At 36.0% G+C, this 18,761-nt stretch overlaps 1 protein-coding gene across 2 annotated transcripts in view; it reads left to right on the forward strand.

The window, feature by feature from the left end:
• Positions 1 to 18,761, forward strand: part of Dally (division abnormally delayed protein) — a 52,633-nt gene that overhangs the window by 1,586 nt on the left and 32,286 nt on the right. For both annotated transcript variants that reach the window (XM_070293281.1, XM_070293282.1), the window contains exons 2-4: positions 3,097 to 3,237; positions 9,342 to 9,921; positions 10,363 to 10,564. In XM_070293281.1, the coding sequence (XP_070149382.1) occupies positions 3,097 to 3,237; positions 9,342 to 9,921; positions 10,363 to 10,564 (923 nt within the window). The remainder of the gene's footprint in view (positions 1 to 3,096; positions 3,238 to 9,341; positions 9,922 to 10,362; positions 10,565 to 18,761) is intronic.

Raw genomic sequence — 18,761 nt, forward strand, 5'->3', positions numbered from 1 at the left:
GACTTCTTGTCTTAGTTTTTCGGTCCCCTACACGCTCTTGAAGTTTTGCCATTTAAATTGGAGACACCCTATTATATATATATGATTATTAATAATCTTTCCCCAATATTGACGTACTTATTAGATTTACTAATAAGACTGTGTGACTCCAAGTGAAGTTATTAAAATTGCCAATATTGCAATTAATATTCAATACCTAATGTCATTAATATTAATATTGATATTATTGAATATACAATAATAACATTTTATATTAAAAGTTATGATTTTTGCGCAAATAAATTTATGCGCGAATTATTTCAAGTATCTCGTCCTTTGCAATTTTTCGCAATTGACGATTGAAAATAATGATTAGCAAATGCCATTCACTATTATTTCACTGATTATGTGATACTAAAATCCATAGAATTTTTCTAAAAAATTTTCCCCTCGAAAATAAATTAGAATTACAAATATTCGCATAATTGCACTCAGATACTTCAAAAATTCGGGCAAGATTTTTTATGGACAGGATTGAAGAGGACAGGAGATTTTAACAAAGGAGGAATTTAACGCGACTATCGATTCTCCGATGTCAATGAATCAATCATTTCCATAACTATTGTATATTGCTCATCGTAACATGACTATTCTTTTTACCGATATTTTTTTTTCCTTCCCTCTATTCGCACGCGTTTTACTCCCTTGTTGATTTTGGTGATTTATGTGATGCTTTTTAGAACTTCGAAACTATTAATCCTATTGGCTAATATACGACTCCGACGTGACGCACATTGCATAACACGCGTGTCCACGTGTGTCTGTTCAATTTTTTCATCAATCTTACAGATTATTCGTTTACGAAACAAATGTGTGTCTAATAAAAACTTATTTTTACCGATCCAAAAATAAAAAAGATATTATTACGAATCTAGTTCTCTCCGATAACTGACGCTAACGTTCTCTTTTCTTGTTTTTAGAAAAAAAAAAAAAAATATTGACGTTCTACGCAATTACATATTTATACAGGGTGTCCCAAATTTAAATGGCAAAACTTCAGGAGGGCAGCGAAAAATTAAGACAAGAAGTCCTTTAGAGGTTTGCTCGTTTTTCCTCCATTTTAAAGAAAATCGCAAAAATTCAATCTCTCATTGTCGGTTGCTCTCTTGAGTCGATTGGTACCGAATAAACTTTCTGCTTCAAGGTTCCTTACATATGTAAACACTTGATGTTATCCTTTACGGTGCCAATCAATTCAAGAGAGCAATTAAGAGATCGAATCATAAATGCAGTGCTGCACCAAATATCACTAGAACCATGTCTAGCTGCAATTAATGAGATCAGTGCTAGATGTAATGCTCGCATTGCTGCAAGAGGGCAACATTTTCAACAATATCTGCATTAAATAGATGATAACATAAATAAAATGTAAATAAATAAGTAAAAGAACGAAAATTTGTTTTGTTTCTTTCTTTGTGATTTTCCTCTGTCTTAGGTTTTCGATCTCCTACACGCTCCTGAAGTTTTGCCATTTAATTTGGGGACACCCTGTATAAATTAACGTCACACAGGCAGCTACATATCTTTCTATTTTTCTTTTACGCGTTTATTTGTCACTTGATTCACATTTGTCCCGTTTTTCGTCTGAACATTGTTAGCTGTATTTTTCAATTTTTTTTGTTTCTCTCTAAGAGTTTGTTATTCTATAGTACCCCCCCCCCCCCCAAAAAAAAAATCTGATATTTTTCTCCTGATATTCAATATACCTCTCTCTCTCTAGATGTTTATTTATTAATATTTATATTTCTGTATTTATTTATTTACGTAGCATTTTTTTTATCGTTACATATTTCTATGTTTAAATCTCTATCTCTATAGTTATCCATATTTTTATTCGTACTATACGTATATAGCTCGGTCTTTAAATTCGTTGTAGCTTCGTTCGCTAAACCGGTTCCCCCAGAGGCGAAGAGGAATGCACGTCACCGCGAGATTTCGATCGATTGCGATGCGGCATATTTTCTGATCTCGGTTAAAATTATCGCGCGAAAACATTATTATTATCCCCGAACATTGTTATTAACACTAAATACACGTATTCGATATTAAGACCTTTATTTATTTAACATTTTTGTATTTCATATGTAAAATTGGAGTATTTTTGTATTTTTTATTCTTTGTATTTAATATATTAAATTATTCGCGCAACGAATTGGAATCAGAATAGCTGTTTGAATTTTTCCAGCTCTTAAATCATTTTTTCCGAAATCTATTTCTTAGGAATTTTGGATAAAACGCGCCCTAAAAGAGAGAAAGAATATAAAGAGACAGAGAGAGAGAGAGAGAGAGAGAGAGAGAGAGACAGAGAGAGAGAGAGAGAGAGAGAGATAAAGAATTCTATCGAAAAGTATCGTGACTCGATGTTATTTGCAGAGATATTGAAATAAGAGGATAATAAATAATTTTTTTGTGCAATGAAATTTAATGCTGGCATTTGTATTCTTTACATTTAATTGCACGTTTCATCGAACTCTCTCAAAAACATAAAAAAAAAAAAAAAACTTTAAATTATTCGGAAAGAAGAATTTATCGATGTATATAACCAGAACTTGTCAATTATATCGAAATCTTAAATTATACAAAAGTGTCATCCGAGAATCGATATTTACTCCGAAAAATGAAGAATTTCGTATTATATATGTATACATCCGATATAGTGAAAATTCCGATGACACGACATGTACGACGAAAGTGTAAAAAATCGCGCGTGGAAACTCGATTAATTCGACGTGGAAACGAAATTTCGCTCGTGCGATAAAATAATATTTGATGTAATAAAATTTTCGTTTGATCGAGTTACAGAGATTACGCGATCGGGTTTTTTTTTTTTTTTTTTCCCCCCTCAAACGATCTCACAAATATTTAGGTCGGATCACTGAGCTTTTACACCGCGGTCGATTTTATGCAGTTTGACGTTTAACTCAAGTCCCCCTCCCTCCTCCCCTTCATCGTGCTCCAATTCGATTTAGCTTCGGTCGAAGGGGAGCGTTCCCCAACGCGGGTGACGTTGCGCAATAATAACGTGAAGCATCTCTTTCTTTTCTTCTTTTTCTTCAGCGACATGCCATGGCAAGTGCTGCAGCATGGAGATGGAGGAGCGTTTGAAGCAACAAGCTCGGGCCGACTTCCACAATCTGATTCATCATCACAGCAGAAGTCTGCAAGGTCTCCTCGTCACCACCGCCGACGCTCTTAGAGGTAAGATACTTTATCTCTTTTCGCCTCCTAGCACGTTTGCGTTGCCGAGCAAAGTGCTTTCGTACAAAAAGCAGGATTAATACACGCGTACATGTAAATTGGTAATCACTGGTTATCTATAGGGTTGGGGCATTTGTATTGGGACACCTAAATATCTAAAAGATAAAGCAAGATAGAAAGAAATGTTTCGGACAAAAGTTGTTGGGTTCTAAGGGGGTCGTAGGATGGTGCCATTAGTTTGACCTTGGGTGGAGGCGCTTCGGAGATTTCAACGTCAATCTTGTTTTTTCAAACGGAAACAATCCAACTTTTTCACATAAATCGGTTCCTCGCAATATTCTGCATAAAATGTTATAGGGGTATGATGGCCAAAAGTTTAATAGTTTACGAGATATTTTATACTTTATTTTATTACTTTACTTCGACATAATTTTACATAAACTATGAAATATCTCACAAAATTATTTACTCTGCAATAATATTGCCTTAATATTTTAGGCTCAAAAAATGAGACACGTCAATTGGTGTAAAGAGAATAAAACAAGATTGACATTGAGATCTCCGAAACGCCTCCACCCAAGATCAAACTAATGGCAGCATCTTATGACCCTCTTAGAACCGAACAACTTTTGTCCGAAACATTTCTTTCTATCTTGCTTGATTTTTTAGATATTGAGACACTTTTGAAAATGTTTGACGTAAAAAAAAAAAAAAATTAAAAATATTAAAAAAAAATAATTTAATTATTAATTTTGCTTCCTCCAGAAGAAGCTTTGTTTTCGTGAATTTTTTTAGATTTTGATGCCGATGTGTTCGGAATGTTCTAAAATATCGAAAAATTATATATTTTTCTAAATATTCGTATGTGTGTATGTGCACGAAAAGGACACGATTGCTCTAACTTTCGCAAATTTTGAGATATCGGGCAAAATATTTTTACATGATTAGAGTATCATTAAAGGATTGGTTGATATTGAATTTGGCGAGGATCGGTGAAAGGGTTCATTTTTTATAAAATTTTGAATTTTTTTGAGACATATTTGTACACGCTGTAACTTTCACAAATTTTGAGATATCTTCCTCTATAAGGAAGCCAAAATTGAAAAAACTCGCTTGCTTTAAGGAGCTTAAGCTTTGTGAGCGAAATAAAATGATGAGGATGCAATGTGCAAGTTTCTAATTTGCACAATTTTCATTTGGTTTTTATAATTTTTATAAGACGTATAGTTTTCTGTATAATTATTAATTAAATAATATTTCTTCACTGACGTTCACTGATATTCGTTCGCTTAAGAGACTCGTCGTTATAATATGTGTATACTCTCCGGGATATACGAAACTCCCAGGTAACAGAGAGGTATCAGTAAAATGACCTGTAAGTTTATCCTTCGTTTCCGGCGTTTTGCCATTAAAATTGCTAAGGAGCTTTCATTCGTCCTTCGACACGTTTGATTTATGAGATTTTCCATCGATCCTTGTATCGGCAAAGCTTCGACAAAAGGTAAGTGGAGAGATTCTTCTCTCCCTGCGAGAAAAAAAGAAAGACCTCCGGTCGCATTCGTTCACATTCTGTCGGATAGTTCGCACACCCCGAGAAGGACGGTCGAAAATTATCGTGAGAGGAGGTCTCTTCCGGGGCACCGACACCCCGAGAACTCACCGCGGGGCTCCCTTGTATTATATATTGCCGGTCTCTTCCGTTCACGAAGAATCGCGAAGCCGCTCTGCCGCCTTATACGGGGACAGGAGAAGGCGAATCTCTCCCCATCCAATCCTCCCCCTCCTCCCTCTCTCTCTCTCTCTCTCTCTCTCGATCCGTCTCTTTAATTCCTGGGCATGGCCTCGCGTTCAGATGCCGCAAATATGTCACTCCTTATTTCGAGCGCTTATCTTGACAGCGCGCGAGCTGGATATTATTCTCGCATACGAGAAATTAACACCGCGATGTCAACCCGCGCGACTCATATATCTTCGTGACTTTGCATATTACACATCTCGTTACTATAAATTATTGTAAATTATTCCGCATTGTCTCTATTGCAATAATACGAAACAGATTGTACTCTAGACTTTTTTCACACTTCTTCGTATATTATATTATTTTAATCGCGCAAGATTTTTTGATTCTCTCTCTCTCTCTTTCTTTTTTTTTTTTTTTTTTTATAATTTTCTGGAAAATATTTCTTACGCCAATTCACGATATCGATCCACACGATTTTGTTTAGCTCCTTAATCGATTCGATTACGCGGTCAGTCCGGTATTTGTGTCCGTGTGCGTGTACGCTTAACCGGTACGCATTTTACACGCGCAGGCACTCATACGCACACGCATGACAGAAACGGAAAACGAGATAGAGGAAGATAGCGGCGAAGCGCGTGGAAGCACAAGGCGTGTTCGCAAAGCGCGTGTCGTTGCCTCGGTAACACGGCGTCTAGAATTCAAGCACAGACTCCGCTCTCTGCTATTTTTGATGCCGCGAAAAACTTACTTCCTCTCTCTCTCTCTCTCTCTCTCTCTCTCTCTCTCCTTGCATCGTGAAGTATTTGCATCTTTGCGGGAACGAGCGCGTCGTTTATGGCTCCCGCATTTTTCGCGATCTTCCTTTCGCGAAACTCAGCTCTCTTCCATCTTCGAATCTTCAAATTTGATTCAAGCTGTAATTTTTATTAGCTCGAGCATCTCTATTTATGAGAAACTTTTTCAAACGAGATAAAGCAAAGAACTGTTCAATACTTCGATTGATAATACACGCGTTGTCCCTTTCTGGCAGTTTTAATTTTTATTTCATTTGTCTTGGAAACTTTCATTGTGACGAATATAATTATGTAGATTTTATGGACTAATTTGGTGTTAAATATACTTGAATTTTTTGGGATTTTTTTTTTTTTTTTTTTTTTTAGTTAACGATATTTCTTGACAACTTAATTTAATAAATTATTTAAAAAATCTGCCGAAAATAGTGCCGATCTCGAAATTTGTAATATTGAATTTTCTAAATTTTTTTCTCTTGATTATATTTTTCTTTTCAAAATAATATGTTGAAAAAAGATCTTAAGATTTTTCGATAAGCGGATACTCGAATCCGATGGGATTAACGTACGTAGATAAGAAGTCTCGTTTTACACATGTTTGATAAAGATCTAATAGAAATGAAAAGAGGATATCAGATCATTGTCAGTTTATTGTCGGATTTATTTCCATCTATTCTTTCTGTAATCTCCGTAATTGAAGGAAAACAGATTCGAGTAATCGCGCGCGACACCGCTTTTGAAGTCTCAATTAAGGCAGGCATAATCCGCCTCGACAAATAACGTTTCACACAAGGAAAGTGTAAAGGTTCTCTTACCGAGAGAAAGAGAGACAGCTACAAGATATCGCAACGCGTATTTTTATATGACCATTAATTTTAATTAACGAAGACGGATCCGGAAAAATAAATTAAACCGCTTTACTCCGTTGCTATGGCGCGACATTCGTTCGCGATATAATCCCGAAGCGCAATGTCGCAAATCAGATATCGAAACCGGTATATTTTCTCTGGGTCCAATTTTAGTATCGTACACGATGTCTTTTCGCGAAGAGAAATCGATATTTCGACAGATACATCCCGAATGAATTCTGAAAAATTCGTTGTATCGAAATTTTGTTCATGGAGTTTCTAGAATCTTATGTGTGCTTCTTTTTTTATCTTATATCTTGTAATAATTTCATATTATATCTGATATAACTCTTTCTTTCTCTTTTTTATATATAATTAATAATATAATAATATAATTAATAATTATAATATATAATTATATTATATAAAATTATATCATTATATATTATATATAATAATAATATTGCATATATATTATATGTATATTATAAATATATATATATATATGTATATATATATATATATATATATATATATATATATATACAGGGTGTCCCATTTAATCTCCTCAGGCAAATATCTCAAAAACCAAGCCCGGAAGAGAAAAATTTTTCAGACAAAAGTTGTTTAGTTTCGAGGGGGCCATAAGATGGTATTATTGGTTTGACCTTGGAAAATCATTTGAAGGTCATGTGAAGGTCAACTTTAAAATCTTAAATGGAAACCCCCATTTTTTATTTAGTATTCTTGTAGCTGACATCGAGAGCTTTCCAAAATACTATAATAAAGTATTTTTTCATTAAGTACTTTTTGAGTTATTTTATATTTTAATCTGACATATTTTGATATAAAAAATAAAATATTTCGTAAAATATTCAGTTTTCGATAATCCTACCGTAATACTTTTATGTACAGAATAATGAGACAAATTAATTAGTGCCCAAAAAAAAAAACAAATAATTGTTTTAAAAAATACATTGTAAATAATTTTCTTAAAAACAATTTTTTTTTTTTATACTAATTGATTTGTCTTATTATTCTGTATATGTTCTGTGTACACCCTGTATATGTTTAAAAATTTTTAATTATATAAATATGTATATAATTCTATAATTTTGAGTAAATTACGATTTATAATATATATTATCAAGTAATATGCATATTTTATATTACAATGTTGCTTTTTTACACGCATACGGAATACTTACATTTGCATTAAATTATCAAAACTTTAAACCTATCCATGACTGAGACTTTCATTCCCAACATTTGATGTCATTAATATAAAGATATCTTTCGCCCTTATTATCGACTAATCGTCACTTCTCTTAATAGGATTATTAAAATTGTGGGGTGCACACTTTTGTAAGGTAAAAAAGTATGCATAGATTCTTACTTGAGCCACTTGAAACTGAAGCGAGAATCGAGAAGCGCTTGTTCTTGTCCGTTTTCTTCGTTTTACGCCTTTGCGATTAAGTGCGATTGCGCTCGTTCCCGGTCCGTCTCTTAAGCACGCTCTTCTTGTCACACTCACGAAATCTCAAGTGGGCGATTTGCATGAGGAATCATTTGATCGAATTAGATTAGGAAAAGAACTTGTAAAAGAAAAAAGGAGGCAGGAAACGCAGGAAGGATAAACCGCTGACGAATTACGTACAAGGTCGAATACTATTAATAGATTCTCCGGATAAATCAACCTGCTCAACTCAATGAAACAAGTCAATTTTACCAATAAACCCGTGTCCGCAATCAAGGACTAGGAAGAACAAAAATCTTTAAAAAAAAATTATTTTTTCAAAATTTTATTAATGTGGTTAAATAGAGATGTTTTTACCATGAAACTTTTGATATTTTGAATAATTTTCGAAATACTGTATATCGAGAAAAGCAAAAAACCGCTCCATATAAGAGGGGTGATTTCATCTCTTAGAATCGTTTTTAGTCGCAACGGGAGATTTTTAAATTTATCTATTTACCTCTCCTACATGTGTGTAAAGTTTCAACAGAATCAGAATTTTCGGATTTGCGAAGTTTCCTTGTTAATCTTTGATCCTCTGGTGCCAAAACGGCTTATTTGTGGACACGGCTTTATTGGCAAAATTGGCTTATTTTGGTATCCTTTATAATCACATGAAGTTTGTCGATTTAATTCTGGAACATCCTGTATATGGACATTTTTAATATTTTTTAAAACAATATAAACGATTTGTTTTTTGCAACAAAAGCAAATCTTTATATGTATATCTGTCAAAGAAATTCGATTTACGTTATTTTATTAAGAAATAATATTTCCTAACATTTGCCAACGAAAGAATAACCGTCACCCGAAAAGAATTTTAGTAATCAATTTTGCAGTTTAGTCACTCGAAGATAAAATTATCGTATCGTAACATGTCACAAACAAGGACGTTGATTTATTGTTTTACTATCTTATTATTATATTCCTAAAGGATGCACTTTCACTTTCCATTTTCAAAGGAATTATTGTTTGTCTCGTATACTTTGTCCTATTTAGGAAACTTTTTTAGGGAAAACGTCGCATTTTCATTTATTTTTCTTGAATATATACATTGCTATGGAAGAAACCGATTCCGGGAAAAAAATTCGTCAATGTTTTCGACATTCTCGCAGTCCCCGGATTACAAGGATCAATATTGATAGAGAAAGAATGCAGATCTCTTCTTGAGAGTCATATAAAATATTGAAGAGTGCGCATCTTTGCAGAGACGGTGATTGTTCTGCTGCGAAAGTCGGAGAACAAGACGGTGACCATGTTCGACCAGGTGTATCGCTCCATGGCGGTGCTGAGCAGGCCCTCGATCCGGGCCCTTTACCAGGCGATGGTGGACTACGTATCGCCCGTTAATACCCCGGACGATCTACAGCAACCGTTGACGCGGGACACGTTGCAGGAGCGCTTTCGCGAATTCTTCACGCGTCTCTTCCCCATCGCCTATCATTTTGTCGTCAATAAGCATCAGGATCGTCGGGATTTCACGGAAAAATTCAAATCCTGCTTGTACAAGACAATGGATGACATACAGCCGTTTGGCGACGTGCCCCAAGATATATTCAAGAAGATCAGCAAGAGTCTGGAGGCTACCAGAGTGTTGATGCAGGCTCTAAGCCTTGGCAAGACCTTTCTCGACAAGACCGATAGCGTGTTGTTTGCCGCCGGCAGTAGCAATAGCCCTCAGCAAGAGGCCTGTTACAATGCCCTGCTCAGGATGACCTATTGTCCAAAGTGCAAAGGAATCGGAAAGGATGTGCGGTCCTGCAACGGTTTCTGCTTGAACGTAATAAGGTGAGTCATATTGCTGATCCATGAGAAAAATTTCAAACATTTCAAACATTTCCGATACGAATACCTCTTTTTTTATGGGCGTCGAAATAGGTGTGACAAATCCGTGTTTCCGAACACAATGGAGAGCGGTCGAATAACGATCCTTTTGTACCTTTTTCCTCGATTAATTTTGTCGTTGAATTGCAGTTGTTGAATTGATAATTATTATAATTATTTGGATTGATAATTATTATAATTATTTCATAATTAATGTATCTCGCGGATTGAGAGTTTCCAAAATTTTTTCAATTTTTCACTTCTGTTATTATTTATAATTATTACATAGAGATTGTTATAATTATTAGATAGAGAAAGAGAAAAGGCGATTTCTGATAGATCTATGTAATAATCACGCGTGATCATCGCGAGAAAAAAAAAAATGCAAATGTGTAAACGTTGCAGAGGCTGCCTGGCAGAGCCGGCGTACGAACTGGATCTCGCATGGTCCGGCTACGTGGAAACAGTCGGGAGGCTCGTCGCGGCGGTGGACAACGATAACAATCCTCTGGAACTGAACATCAAGAATGCCGTCAGAGAGTTGGACTCCCGCATTTCGGATGCCATTATGCACGCGATGGAGGACGGACCGTCGCTCGAGGAGAAGGTAAGTGCGAGAGTATTTCATATTCATATTCAACAGGCTAGCCCGATCCGCTCGGCCACCGCTTACGGAGAATTTTATAATCTCTCTTCGCACGCAGCGAATTTTTCACCCACCCTAGTACGTGTATTCGTACTATACTCCCTTTTTTGTTACGACTTTTATTTACAACTTATGCACAAATTGGACTTTATTCTATTAGTGCTTGTGAAGCTAATGACTACTTTTCGATATAATCTTCGAGAAGATTTTTACAATACGAATATTTTACATTGTTTTTTTTTTTTTTTTTTTTTTTTTAATAATAGACATGTGATATATTTCATGTGATAAGTATCAATTTTTTATTTAAATTTTATATTGCCCTTATTTTATTATCTCTTCTATATATACATTTGCGATAATTTTTTTTTTATGATCGATGCAATATATAATTGATTTGGATTGGATTGTTGAAGAGTAATTTTTTTATTAAGAAAACAAGGACTATGCTTTTAACTTTCAATATATTTATATCACACATATCATACGCTAATATAATACAAAATATAATTCAAAATAAACTAATAAAGGCTCTTATGAATATATCATACGAAGGAGAGGAAAAGGCAATCGAGAACCAACGCGGTAGTAATTTGTACGCATATATTTCATTACAATCAAATTATATTGGTATTTCTACTAACAATAAGTGATAGACATAAACACAAAAAGCGTACATTTTGTTCCTTTTTCGGATCATCTTCAGCAATTACAAAGTATATGGAATATATTATGTCAAAAAATGTAATAATACGCAGAACAAGAGTGAGTCACCCATATTGTCAGAAGGTAAATGTTATATAATGGAATTTCGAGACACAAAGAGACTGTCCGATAAAACATACTATATTAAAAAAACAATTGACAATACAAATATATCGAACTTGAGTGAGAGTACAGAAGGCAAATGTTACATGCGGTTACATACCCATACAGGATTTCCTCAATTTAAATGACAAAACTTCAGGAGCGTGTAGGGGACCGAAAAGCTAAGACAGAAAGTCCTTTAGAGGTTTGCTCGTTTTTGCTCCATTTTGGAGAAAATCACAAACAAAGAAACAAAACAAGTTTTCGTTTTTTTACTTATTTATTTACATTTTATTTATGTTATCATCTATTTAATGCAGATATTGTTCGAAATGTTGCCCTCCAGCAGCAATACAAGCATTATATCTAGCACTGACCTCATTAATTGCAGCTAGACATTGTTCTAGTGATATTTGGTGCACTGCATCTATGATTCGGTCTCTTAATTGCTCTCTTGAATTGATTGGCACCGTAAAGGATAACATCAAGTGTTTACATACGTAAGGAACCTTGAAGCAGAAAGTTTATTCGGTGCCAATCGACTCAAGAGAGCAACCGACAATGAGAGATTGAATTTTTGCGATTTTCTTTAAAATGGAGCAAAAACGAGCAAACCTCTAAAGGACTTCTTGTCTTAGTTTTTCGGTCCCCTACACGCTCTTGAAGTTTTGCCATTTAAATTGGGGACACCCCGTATAATAAAAATTTAATAAATTATAATTAAGAGATAAATAATTTGAATATCGAATGCAATCCTCGAGCCAGCCGTATACCGTTTTACTGCAATCGTTACCCCCCTTTTTTCCGACATTCGTCTTCCATACAACGCGCCACCTTATTCCCCACATATTATCATCCTCGAGACAATTCTTCGTTCGGTGAACACGCATAAGTTATCCCCCTCGCGCCATCGTTCGCCTTGCTGTTCTCCTTCGCCCTCCGTCGTTCTCTTCTCGTCTCACACCTCTTCCACCTACCTATCTACCTACACCACGATTTCTCGTCCCTTCGTTTCGGTTCTCGACCCCGAGTTCCCGACGAAACGGGCCGCTCCGCTCGCGGAACGCAATTAAAAGTTTCTCACACGGGCGGTCACGCCGTGCCGCGACGACAGAATCGATCCTTCGCTTAGAAGCCAGATTCCCGCGCTCTTGTCGTCTCCTTGCGGTTCTTCCTTCCCGTTCCCAGCGAAATCGATTCGCGGTTGCCGATTGTCCTCGGTTACCCCATTTCCCCTAAACTAACCGACGATTCTTGCAACTCCCTGCGCTTTAAATATGAAACGCGTTTATATAATTTTTTTTTTGCACATTATAGATTCTCTCGTGTATAAAAAATATACGACTCATTTTCTTATCGATATCTTATCGGACAGGTTGACTTCTCTCGTTCTTCGTCGTGTTATTTTTGTACAAAATATTTAATTTAAATTTTAATCGAGGATTCGATTAAATTTTGTCTTTTAAATATAGTATAAAGATAAATAGCGTCGAGAAATGTTGATGATACATAATAGTATACCTTGTTTCAACTTGGGCTCTCATTTCGATGTATTCTCTAAATAGGAGAGAAAGAGAGGATATATTTTATTATATCCGCCTCTAATCGCGAGACTCTTATCGCACATCGATTTCGGACTCGTCGAATTGCGAACAAAGGTCTGCCTTACGAACCGAACCAGGACCGGGAGCAGGGGGAGGGAGAGTGGCGGGCCCCCGTGAGAGACCGGCGGCAGGTCCCCTGTTCATACCTGTTTGTATCTTTGTGTGTATTGTATATATATATATATACATACCTACCAACCTACACCCGATATCGCATATAGACCTGTTCGACCCGCTGCATTCAGAGGGTCCTCTCTCTCTCTCTCTCTCTCTTACTTGCACTAATAATTCCCGGCGGTCGGCGGCCCGGGCGCATTCTGCGAGCATTACGTGTCTGCATTCCACGTGCAGGCCCTCGATCTCCCTTTTTCACCGCGGCGGCCGTGGGGGCCCCGGGGATCGTTAAGGTAGCACCTTAACGGCCTTTTTACGAAAAGGCGCCCGATGAGGTGTTCCCCCGCGCGCATCCCCGTGAATGTCCCTCATTATTATTCATCCCGCAGCGCCCCCTGTGCCCGTATATATATATATATGTACGAGAACATTTAACTTATTCCGTCCCGGCCGACGGATATTCTCTCTCCATTTTTTTTCTCTCGATCTCTGTATCGGGAGAATATTTCGACAAAAGTCACGTTACATCCCTGCACCGCCTTCCCCAGTTTTGGATTAGCAGTTTGGGAATTCTGAGACGAAAGGCGGGAGTGGCTAAAGTAAAAAGAATTAGCGAGACGAACCTGACGTACCTGATAATCTCTCCGTTGAATTTACAAAGGATTTTGTTACTTTTTTTTTTTTTTTTTTTCCTGTAAATGTTCCTGCATTGTCACGATTGGAAAAAGAATTTCTCGAATATGGAGCGTGGTTAGGGAGAGAAGTAAGATCTCTCGTTATTGGCGAAACTCTCCTAATGCCAGCGATCCTTTCTCGAGTAATAAGCGAGAAATATCTTATTAGATTTATCGCGGCTGTAACGAAGGTTGTTGAATTATTCGCAGAAATAAGAATGTTGAAATTTTTACGTGAACATTTGACTGCATCTGACATAGGAGTCCGCTAAAGTTAGAACTCTGTCGAAATTTCAATACTAGTCAAATCATCTCTTTTCTCTCTTTCCCTCTCTTTGGACTTTAATAGAGCTATTTGAAAAAAAAAAAACTTCATTTTAAAATCGGATTTTACTACATACGGCGTTCGTTCTTTATATGGATATAGATACTATAAAAGGGTTTCTATTTCATTTATTGATACAAAAGAGGAATATATTAATTATACAATTTTATTAATGTATATGATTTTATGTGCTATCGGATTTTCTTTCTTCTTTCTAGAAAAATAAAACTTTTGCAACTATATCTCTTTTTCTCAAGTGACTCGTTCAAATAATATATGTAGATTATTCTCGAGTACCGCGCTATTTGACTGAATTATTTGAGAGAGGGAATTCCTTCTAAAATCCTCTACACGCGATCTGTGTATCTTGAGTGACGAAGACGAGTGAGTGCCCGTCCTTAGAATCGTCGTTTCGCGGATCCATCGCAAGTCTTGGCAAAGAAACATCCTTTATCCCCGGGTGGCGCCTGAGATCCTTACAACCTCGCTCGAGCGCTTCTATAATTGGGCGAACACGAAAAAGGAGGCATTGCCGTCTCGCTTTCTTCTCTCTCTCTCTCACGATCCCCTTCTCAAGCGGAATTAATCTTTCGTCTTGTTATATTCGTCTTGTTGCATCCTCTTTTTCCCACACCCACATTTTGCGACGTTTAGAGACATTCGTTTCAGGTCGCGATTAATCCCGCTGAAATTTTTTTATTTTCGAGAACCCTTAATCCCGGGATTATCGATACTTATGTGGATCTACATCCTTACATCGAATTATCAAGCAATGAAGATAATTAATTTTTAATAATTTTTATTTATAACTTTTGTGACATAATAATTTTGAACTTTTCTAATATTTCGATTGGTTTATATTCGAAGATACTTAACGATAAGTTAAGTTTTAAAAGATAAGTTTTTTTACGTTGTAAATTGCATGAATTTCGATTTATTAGGTGTACAACTTTGCTTTCGCCGTTTTTTTTTTCCGAAATTCGAGGCTTTATTGTAAAAAACTAGTTATACATTTATGATTCAAAGTATTGTCCACTCCCAATGATCGTGCCAATTCTTTTTGACTTTGACTCGAGTCTTTATTAAGTAATGCCTCCAATTCTGCATCTTCGAAAACCTTCTCTCTTCCACCGCTATGCCGGTCTTCGACGTGAAAATCACCGTTCTTGAAGCGTTGAAACCACTCACGACACGTTCTTTCACTAATAGCGGCTTCATCATAAGTATTTGAGAGCATTCGATGAGCCTCAGCCGCAGATTTCTTCATATTGAAGCAGAAAATTAAAACCTCCCGCAAATGACGAGAATTTGGCTCGTAAACTGACATTTTCAATCGAGAATAACTTTATGATGCAGACACAAATCGACTAATGTTTCGACTTAATGGGGTTATGTTGACAGATGCCCAAGTTTATTGCATGACGTGACGTCTATGATCTATTTATTTCGACCACTACTTACCGCTAAAGCCATCTATAGGAAAACGGCGGAAGCAAAGTTGTACATCTAATAGCTGGTACATATGATTGCCCAGGTTTGACCCAGATCCGCAATGGACAGATTAGCATATAATTTAGGCAAACGTATTTACGTGTTATCGGATTCAATCGCTTAATTCGAAATCGCGAATATGTTAAGGCTATCTGGGTATTTGCGATATATTGCATGTCATTTTGAATAATTCCGCTTTAATGAAATCTGATAATAGGTTAAATTCATCAATCTCGGAATAATTGCTTTCTAAGCAATAATTTAGCGAGTTTCAACTTTATTTAAATTTTATCTTACTTTTATTTTGTTATCTCTGTATTCTTCTGTACGATAGTATCGATATGACGCAATTTGCTCGAATAATCAATACGATATATAATTGACTTGGATCGGATCGTTGAAGAGTAATTTTTTATTAAGAAGACGAATATTATGCTTTTCAATATATCTATATCACATCATACACTAATATAATACAAAATATAATTGATATAATAGAGAAAGAGAAAAGCAAAAGTAATCCCAGACAGCACAAGGATGTCCTTAGGACGTCCAAAGGGCATTCAGGACATACATGTAGGATATCCTCGGGATATCCCATTGTAATCCTCAGATCTCCTCTGGATGTCCTGAGGAAGAATAAATGATAGCCATATATTAACCTCTGGAGAATCCAGGGAGATCCTGTGGAACATCCTAAGGATTTTTATAGGATATGTTAGGGATATTTTTCGTATGTTTCAAGGAGCAAATTTTAAAATTTAAATATAAATTAAAATTATGTTTTGTTATTTACTGCCAATATTAAAAATCTAATATTAAAAATAGTTCACCGTTCTTTAATATTTGAGGCTTTCGTGCTGTACATGAATATTTTAGGTTTGGCTCCCGGGTTTGAGTTGTGTTATATTTTCTAAACAATCCAATATCTGAATTCCCTATGTTGGGATTGCATCAGAAATTGAACTGATAGAAAATAATTACATTTGTAATTTCCTGTCAGTTGCTTTTTGCAAGCTTTATATAATTCTCATGACCAAATCTCAAATACGAGTTCGCGTGTCGCATAGCGGTAAACAAACGAACTAGCGGTTGAATACTATTGTTTGTAAAGTTTTTGGAATGTTGCGAATAGTAACATTTCTCATGAAATATTAAATAAATAATAATTTTGGATATATGAAAATGTGCGCATCAAATTCAATTATTAATATTAAACGAAATTAATGTTAACAATTAATTGCACATGTATATGTCCTCTGGAAATCCAAAAGACATCCAATATAATAGACAGGGCAGATATATCTTACAGACATCCAGGGGTTATCCAGTGGACATTTATAGGACATTAATACTTATTATAATACTTAAGATTTCTAAATTATATTAAATAGCCGACACAACTAAAAATAATTATGTATGCATATTAAATTTTTATAAATATATTTATAATAATATATCTTAAAACATCCTACAAATGTCCTGAACGGTCCTGGACATATTCAGGATGATCCTGAGGATGTTTTGTGCTGTCTGGGATCTTAATAAAAATTTGATAAATTATAGTGTATTTTTATATGCGCGTATATTATAATTTAAAAAAAATTACTAAAAATTTTATTTTATAAAAGAGATACATTATATATCGTAGGTATTATTAGATCATCGGGAAAAAAGTCGAATCGACCCTATGATACATTTCATGTTCGTACGTGCCGGTAATCCGATGTCGGGGATAAAAGACATGTTCTTGGCGATCCCGTCCAGACATTACGCGACGATTCGATATCGATGACACACGAATCCATATTTATGTGTATCTTTGACGATAAATGTCTATATTGGCGCGGAAATCACAGTGTTTCTCGTCCTTTCTGGTCCTTCTCTCTCTCTCTCTCTCTCTCTCTCTCTCTCTCTCTCTCTCTCCTCTTCTCTCTTCCTGAAGATAGATATATGACCGAGCTATAGTTTCTCTGGCTTCGACCCAACCTCCTACGCGGTCGATATAATCATCCGGTGACGAGAAAACAACGCGTGCATATCGTAGAACCGCGAGAAGCAGGCGAGGGAGAAGAAGAAGAGAAAAAGATGAAGACGGTGGTGATGATGATGATGATGATGATGATGATGATGATGCTGATGATGATGATGATGATGATGATGATGATGATGATGATGATGATGATGATGGTGGAGGAAGTGGAGTAGAGGCATTGGCACGGTGCCAATGGGCGAGGAATCAATGACCCATTCCTCCATCAGTATTTTCGGTGCCTACTTCGGATAATTGCGTGCTACATCGGCCGCGAATACGCATGACGAACGTGTGACTTCCTTCCCTTGGTCCTCCCCGTTCTCCGTTTCCTTGTCCCTCGATCGTCTCCGTCGATTTTAGCGAACTAGAGCCAACTCTAGTAGAAGCTCTAGCGAACCGAGTTCCGTCCACGAGTTCCTCAATTGCTCTCTCGCGAATCTCGATATTTAATCTGGGATATTCGGATTCTTTTTAAACGAAATAATAATAATACAGGATATCTATACTCTATACTCCTTGGAAAAACATAAGAAACTTGGAATTCTCAGAGATTTCTTTTATACCTGGAAAAATCAGAGAACCTTCATGGAATTTTATTGTGATCCAGGGAATTTAAAAAAGAAATCTCTCTTTGAATTTATAGAAAACGCATACAATAAGAAAAAAAATCTTTGAAATATTCTCTTTACTTGAAATTTTGAATAAAAATACTTGAAACACCAAGGAATTTTTTAACAAGGTTTAAGTAAACATTCTGTAATAATAATAATCTGCGAGAGAAAGAAACAAATGGGCCGAAAATCAATAGCTGGAATTCGATGAATCACACCATTGGAGGATCGTTTATGTAGGATTGTTAAAATCTCCATATTACTCGCTTATATTTTTGCGAACTTATACGAGGCACGAGCCACGCTTCACGGAATCCATGCGGCTCGTAAAAGCTCGTTGCTTGTCAATTCGCGGGCTGAACTTATGACAAGCATAAACGAAACACGTGCCCGCGGCATTTCAGCTTTAGATTTTGAGTCTGTAGCGTCAATCTCGTTTCCGCGAACATTCGAATGTTGCGGGCATTACGTACTCGACGCTATCTTTAGATCTTGGT

The sequence above is a fragment of the Polyergus mexicanus genome, unplaced genomic scaffold, assembly GCF_030449975.1.
Source record: "Polyergus mexicanus isolate NDT 795.1 unplaced genomic scaffold, iyPolMexi1.0 SCAF_3, whole genome shotgun sequence".
Lineage (NCBI taxonomy): Eukaryota > Metazoa > Arthropoda > Insecta > Hymenoptera > Formicidae > Polyergus > Polyergus mexicanus.